At 29.1% G+C, this 7,966-nt stretch overlaps 2 protein-coding genes across 5 annotated transcripts in view; one reads left to right on the top strand and one right to left on the bottom strand.

Annotated features, from left to right (window-relative positions):
• The window catches only part of LOC117169046 (protein misato), a 205,647-nt gene that overhangs the window by 19,483 nt on the left and 178,198 nt on the right, over positions 1 to 7,966 (bottom strand). Inside the window, exons 1-2 of one of the 2 annotated variants that reach the window (XM_033355135.1) lie at positions 3,190 to 3,489; positions 2,354 to 2,434 (exon numbers count right to left, since the gene is read on the bottom strand). In XM_033355135.1, the coding sequence (XP_033211026.1) occupies positions 2,354 to 2,434; positions 3,190 to 3,267 (159 nt within the window). In that variant the 5' untranslated portion in view covers positions 3,268 to 3,489. Of the gene's footprint in view, positions 1 to 2,353; positions 2,435 to 3,189; positions 3,490 to 7,966 lie in introns of those variants that run through there. The other variant, XM_033355134.1, reaches the window with a different exon arrangement.
• LOC117169050 (decapping nuclease DXO homolog) overlaps positions 1 to 7,966 on the top strand; it is a 76,112-nt gene that overhangs the window by 24,504 nt on the left and 43,642 nt on the right. The gene's annotated exons all lie outside the window — the stretch shown is intronic.

Genomic DNA, 7,966 nt, shown 5'->3' with positions numbered 1-7,966 from the left:
TGAAGATGTTTCTCTCTTCATCATCCAGCAGTAATCTGCCAACATATTTATACCCCATCGTCTTTGAAATCTGCGTTCAAATTCCTTCAAGTCTTGGTGAAAACTTTCTCCTTGCTCTTCACTGAACATCGATTTTTTGAAAAAAATATCAATTTATCACGTTTATTGTCCACTTACGCGGACTAGGAGTTGTTTTTTGAAAAAATGACTTAAAATTCGTGATCAGCGACCTCAAAAACCCCCAGTAAAGTATTTTCAATGTTTATAAATCGGTTTAAAATCGTAAAACTTGATTTTAATGTCATTTTAATCAAATTTGAAGCAAATTTTCACTTTTCGCGATTTTCTGCCTTTTCATCGCCGTATGGTGGGTTGAAATTTTTGTAAGAAAAAAAATCAAAACATGGTTTTCGATGTATTTTTCCCGTAGAATTCGATTCTGAAGTCAAAAAAATACAATTTTTCTTTATTTTTTTTTATTTTAAAAAAACCATGAAAAACCGTAAAAAATGAGGTTTTTCGAGCAAAACCCCATAAAAAATTAGCTGGACCCTACTTTTTTATTGCAAATTCGGATTCAGCGTCGAAAAATACATAAGAATATATAGGTCTGGTCAATTGCACAGACACTTTTGTTTTTTTTGTGGGCCTGTGTTATAAGTTTTTAAATAGAACTATTAAAATTCTGGCGTTCAAAGTTTAGTTTTTTTGTTTAGTTCTGAGTGTTTGATTTATAATGACTGATTTTACATGAACGATAAAATATTTCTAAATATTAAGCAATTGTCATTTTTCCTGATTACAAAACCTCAAATTATAGACTAAAACAATATTTTAAATTTAATAAAAGCCTTTAATTATGAACATATAATTTTGAAGTTATTTTAAAATGGAAAATAGATTATAGTTTCAATCGGGAATTTACAATTGTTTAAATACTTAGAATATCTAATTGAAACACTTAATTTTTCACGTTAAAATCTGGAAATGTTGAACTGATCCCGAATCGTCTTGTAAAATAAATTATGATTCACTTGTTAATCCTGAATGTATAGTTTAATTTTAAAAATCATTATAATTTATATTCCCATTTAATCCACTAAAAAGGCTTTTTTTTATCAAAAATTATCGATTTCAAACGCTACAAATTTTTAAGCCTTTAAAGCTGCTTTTAAAATTCTTTACATGAAAAACGCACGCTTAAAAATTCAAATTAAAAATGGAAATTTTGTAAGTAAAAGATTTTCAAATTTTAGAAAATTATTTAAAAACTTTTGAAATCAAACTTGAAAAGATTTGTTTCTCTAAAAATTTGCAAAATTCCCTGTCAAATAATAAATTCATGGTCATTTCCCGGTCTCATAAAATTTCCGTTGATTTCCCGGTCCAGCAGCCACCCTGCAAATTCTTTAAAAAAAAAAGTAATATAGAGAATTGGTGAAAAAATTCTACTTCAAAGAAAAATTGTTTTCCCCTCTGAACTAGCCAGTAAACAAGCGCGCTATGTGCGCGATTATTCAATATTTCCATATTTAAAGTACTGAGAAATTATTTAAAATCCATAAAAATCCTGTAGAATTCCTTAAAATTAAAAATCACATCTGAAAAAATGCTTAGAATTTTAAATTGTATACTTTCAAGCACTTCAAACAAAAAAATTCAATTTACACGCTTCAAGTTTGAAATTGGTCAATTTTAAATGATCTAAATCATAAAATTTCAGATTTTAATAAATAATAGTAATTAAATTATCTAAGATTATGGGTCTAACAATTAAAATTGGTAATTTTTCGAAAAAATGTACCTGATAATGTTTTATTATAAAATGTTCTGAAGTTTTAGTTTTACACGTCAATTTTAACTTGAACGATATGAAGTACTCAAAATTCAAAATTATTGAATTTAAATGCTTTGAGTTTGAAATTGCTAACTTTTTAAATTATGAAATTCATTAATATTCAGTTTTAGATGCTAAGCACTAAAATTATTGAATTTTTTCAAAGTCCCTTTTATTTTCGCTTTTAAAGTGTTCAATTTGAAATTAATTGTTAAACTATTTAGGCTTTTACTTTCAATTTAAAATTGTTTATTTCAAATATTTGAATTTTATGATACTTCCATTTTTAACGTTTTATACATAAAACACATAATCATTTAAAAATGTTCAATTCCTAGCACTTGCAATTGTGAAGTATACGACTTTTGTTTTGTTTTAATTAATATTTCAAGTTAAAATCATTATTCAACTTAGAATGATATAATGATACCAATATGATCTTTTATTTATTTCTACAATTGTACATTTATTTAAATTAATAATTTAATGATTTATTAAAATATACAAGATTCTTACCTGTGATGTTTCTCCTTCTCTGTACAATACATCGTGATTAATTTCTGAAGGAGTTTTAGGATCATAGGAAAAATTTGTCTCCTAAAAGAAATAAAATATATTAGGTAAACAAATATATTAAATATTACTTTATAAACAAATGAAAAAAAGTATGTTTAGACTTCAGAATTTTTTTGATTTCGTTTGGAGTTTTATTCATAGCGATTTAAAGTAAAATTATGCGGAATATGTAATGGAATTACATTTAACAAGCAGTTACATTTTCAAAATAAAAAGGTGAAACTTGATCGAAAATGATAAAAGTTGATATTTTAATTAAGAAAGATTTTAATTCGTAATACAAAAACAGTTGAATTCAACGAAATCGACGAATTTTTAACAAAATAGAGAATCCCCAACCAAAATGGATTAATAAAGACAAAAAGCTGAATTTTTAACTAAAATTATGAAATTTCTAACGAAAGAAATGAATTTTTTTAAAAATCACTAATTTTTAACGAAAAAAGACGAATTATAAACGAAAAATATAATAGTAGACATTTAAATCAAAAAGAATTAACTTTTAAGCAAAAATAGTTAGATATTCATATTGTATTGTATTAATTTAGTTCGCATTTATGCAAAAAAAAACAAGAAAAGGAAACTTTATACAAAAAAGGGGGAATAAAGGAATAAAAAAGGAAAATGAGATAGGTAGATTGAAATTTATTTATAAGAATAAAGTGTATCAAATTTCTTAAAGTCTAAGCATATAATATAAAATTACAAGAATTTAAAAATTATATTTATAGGTTAGGAAGTAAAGACGATCGAATAGATAAATATTAAAGTCATACTTGTAAATTCCACCAATGCGTCCCGATAAAATTTGAATAATGACCAATTTGGATAGTTAATATCTCTCTGGTTGTCATTTTCTGAACAAATTATTTATATGCAAAGTAAATGGTAAAAATGTCAAAACAATATTATGAGCAATAACAACCGGTCAGCTGACGATGTTAATATGTTTGTGCACGATCCTGAACCGCTTTCAGGGGCGTAGCAGCTAGCAGGGTGTTTTTCATCCTGGGGGACCCAATCTAGGAATGGGAAAGTCACAACAAAAAGTCGAATTTTGACTTTATAATTGACTTTGACTTTTTCGACGGTAGGTATCCGTTTGAACTAAGTTGCAATTGAACTAAAAGGCCATTTGAACTAAAACAGTTGAATAATGCTTAATATTTTTGACCTGTAGAAAATAAAAGATAGATGAGATGTTAGTAATTTTAATTTGCTCTGAAATGGAGAAATACATCAAAACTAATAAAAACTGTCATTTTTCAAACTTTTTCGAACATTTTAATGGGCCCCGGAGTTCCAAAGAGTTTTAACGTTTAGATACTTTTTTCGATGCCATAAACTAGAGTTTAAACTAAAGAAGCACCATTTTGGAGTTATTTTTATAAAAATATACACAATAATCTGAAAATAAAAATAAAAAATTGAGATTATTCAAACATTCCTCCAGCGATTTTTTTTTCTGTTTGGTTTCAAAATAATCTTAAAGGCACCACTGTAATGATTTTAGAAGAAAAGCGACAGGTGCAAGGCTTGTAGGTGAAACTGCAGAATTGTGCTACTGCTCAAGACCCTTTTGTTACTTATTGCATCTAATTTTGATTCAATTTTCAAGTTATGAAAAATAAATCCATACGGCAGTATGATTCGGGGCTGAATTACTAAACACTACAATCTACACATACCAGCACCCAGGTGGAAATGTCGGTAGTGTGCCGGAGTTCACCACCGGCGCAATACTGGACCAGTACTGTCCACCAGTACAGACAGCCGGTGGTTCTTCTAGTACTGGCAGAACGTTGGCTGCACGACCGGGGCGGCATTATGCCAGTAGTACAAAAATAGACTTAAAAAAAACACGTCTACAAATTTTGTCAGGCCGTTTTGAAATGTTGAGAAATTGACTATACAATTAAGGTTAAATCATTTTTTTTCTATTACTTTTTTTAAGGAAAATATTCTAAGTTCCACCTTCATGAAAAATGTTAAATTTCCGAAAAAATTACATTGGATGTACGTTTTAATCGTTGTAGAATAGTCAAAAACACCTAAAAAACAAAACGTTACACGAAGGTTTCAAGAAAATTGTTATCAAAAAAATTGTTGCGCAGCGTGGTAAAATTTCGAAGTTCCATCGATACAAATTTTAAATGCTCATGAAATGTTATTATCAGAACTTTTAAAATGGTCTAAAACGCGAAAAAAAAAATATTACACGGAGAAAAATTGTAGTCGATTTAAATTATTTATTTAATAATTATTTTATTGATATTCCTGTTAAAAGTTCGTGTATTTTACATTTAGATAACGTCGGATAATAAAAAATAATTAGAAAAAGAGAGCTCCAAATTTGGTACTTTAACTTTTTGAACTGTAGCTTATGAGGATGGCTTTTTCATCAAGTTTAAACTTGTCGGTTTGGCGCAGTGTTTAGCACTCCGGACTGCTAGGTTATAGATTTAGGTATAAATATGTAGGTTCGGTCCCCCTTAGCGTTAGAAATATTATTTGTAATATAATGTTTTAGAATGCAAATATGTATTCATTCTAAGCAGCGCCATTAACATGTATTGACAAAATACTCGCCGTCAATTATTATTTATTTTTTAAATACCTTTTTTGTTATATCTTTAGATTATAGAAATAGTGTTTGTTAAAAATAAACAAATAGTTTGAAAATTATATTTTTGTAATTATAAATAATATTTGGACGATATGCAGTCGTATAATGATGAATGGATGGTCTTTAAAACAATTAAATAATTTTTTATTATTTTTAAAATGAACTCCGGCATTTTCGTACGCAAGCGGTTTGCCAGTACCGCCAAGCATTACCAGCCAGTACTGACACAGTACTAGCCCAGTACAGCCAGCCAGTACTGGAACTCCGGCAGGCTGTACTGGGCCTGTACTGGGCCGGTGGTGTATTTCTACCTCGGCAGTCGCCACATAGTTTTAAAAAGCCGTAGCATATGTAGCCGCGTTGCACACTTGTTGCGTGGAGGCACGAATTCATAATTAAAATAATTAAATGTGAAAACTCCGACGACTCCGTGCGTGGCGGTAAAAAAAAGTCATTCGTCGTCGGAAGATGAAAAGTCGAATAAACAAAGTCGATTTTGAGGGTCCAAGTCAATTATAAAAGGTCGACTTTTGGACCGATAAAGTCGACCAGAGCAAAGATATTATCAGAGATGAGTTGGGAGTTGGGAGATTGCTCATGTAATGGAATAAGAGACTACGTCAAAATTCGACTGCTAAAAGCGCCCTCTTGGTTTGTGGGTCAACTCCTCGGAGTTACTTCGCAGTTTTCGGCATTTTTCAGACGTTCCGCGCCTGTAATCGCTGAAGTTAGAAAATTTTTAAAATGAGTTACCACCGCAGTTACAAAAACAGGAGTTACCATAAATGTAAATGATGTACTGCATATTTATTTACCACTCGAATATTAAGTGTTTATTATATAATTATTCTAATGATTCACAATTATTAGTGAGTAGTTATATAATGAAAACTAATTATTTATTTTTAAAATTAAAATTTTAAATATTATATCGTTACATAGCTATTTATATGCTGTAAATAATAAATTATGACTTATAATTTTAATACATCACCGGAAAAAGTTTTATATTCACCTATTTTTTAATGACTAAAAAGTTTTATTTATTTTAATTATGACAGAGCTAAACATAATATACAGTTTGTAGCTAAAATACATATATACTTTTACAAATTTATAGTGTTTTCAAACAAAATTTTAGGTATGATATATATATATATTTTTGAAAAAAATACTTTCAAGAACTCCATTGTTTATTATCAGTGGCGTTGTTTGTCAGGCAAAATATTAATTTGATAAAAATGCTTGAACATTTCCAAATGTTACAAACTTTTTATTCAGAGCTTTTTACAACATTATTTTTAATTGTACGATTTAAATGATTGATGGCTCTTTTACCTTGAAATTAGAATCACATATTTTAGAACTAATATATACACACAAAATACTACCTTACAGTGTACAGTTATTCAAATAAAATAGAAGAAAACAGTAATTTATGCAAGGCCTTTTAAGTTTGAAATTAGGTAAGAACCGTATACGAGGTGTGTTAAAAAATAAGGTGACTTTATGGTTTTCTCAAAAAATATTCATTTATTCCTCAATATTTATGTTGTCCCCTTCAAAGTAATCCCCCTCAGATATAATACACTTGTGCTAACGCTTTTTCCAATCATCGAAGCACTTCTGATAATCATTTTGTGGTATAGCCTTGAGTTCTTTCAGCGATGCAGTTTTCATCTCCTCAATCGTTGAAAATCGATGTCCTTTCCATTTTTCACAAAAAATTTAATGCAAACTCTTTGCTCCATTTTTTTCGAAAGAAGAAAATCGTCGAGCACACCAACCCCTTCTAACCTTTTACGCCTCTGCCAGAAAAACAACACGAGCTATATAGTCAAAACTGTGAACATATGATAATGAATGATAATGAATCACTTTTCGATATAAGCTACGGAAAAAATGAGACAAAAACTGTTCATCCAAAAAAGAGCTATAATTTTTGATAGGACAGTTAGTTTTTGCTTTAGTGGTAAAAAATAACATTCTAAATAAAAATATTAAATTTGTTTGAAAAAACGACACAAGGTATGAACTTAAATTACCAGACAACAGTTGTTCGCCTAAAAAGATCCATAAATTTATTATTAATCATTTTTCGATTGGACGAGTAGATCTTCTTTTAATCGTAAAACTTAAGATAAAAAATGCAAAAATGAACTTTTTGGAAAAAGCACAGAAAAGACGAAAGAGGACATAGGCTCCTATATAATACCCTATATAGGTTCCTGTATTAGACCCTATGCAGATGCCTAGTAGTTTTTATTTAATCGTAAAAAACAACATTAAAAATAAAAAATTATAAAAACAAGGAAATAAGAATTAGTAAGATTCAATTTGTATGCATATTATAAATTGTAATGATATACATTTATTGAAATGATACATGTTTCAGAGCAGCTTAGAATACAATTTAAAGCATAATAAGAAACAAATACAAAAATAATCATGATAAATACAATTTGCTTTTTATTTTGCGATTTTTAATACGTAATCCCAGGCAGAGTTACTCCTCCCCAGTAATCTACCGAGAGTCCTAGACTCCTAGAGACCTAGGACCTAGAGAGACTTCCCGCCTATATTTCTACTTTTTACAACTTTAGGCCTGACTGTTTCAAAGGATACTTTCCCGAAAGGTGAATGGGCTAGCTGCATTACAGATTAGAGTCGAAAATATTTTCTACGCCACAGGCCACTTGTCACATCTTACAAGGGGTCGTCCCACCGTTCTCCAGATGCGCTAGCGACTATTTACTAGCAAAATACCGATGTATTTTACGCCATTCTTGATGTAATAATTACCATATGATTTTATTAATAATGGATAAAGATCTAGCACGTCAAAGTATGTCCATTCAAAAATGTGCACTAACTTATTTAAGTCCAATTGATTTTGACTTAAATTGACACTATTAAAAGCTGACATT

Source organism: Belonocnema kinseyi, chromosome 3 (genome assembly GCF_010883055.1).
Source record: "Belonocnema kinseyi isolate 2016_QV_RU_SX_M_011 chromosome 3, B_treatae_v1, whole genome shotgun sequence".
Lineage (NCBI taxonomy): Eukaryota > Metazoa > Arthropoda > Insecta > Hymenoptera > Cynipidae > Belonocnema > Belonocnema kinseyi.
The sequence above is the reverse complement of the archived record's forward strand: the minus strand, read 5'-3'. Positions and strand labels throughout refer to the sequence as shown.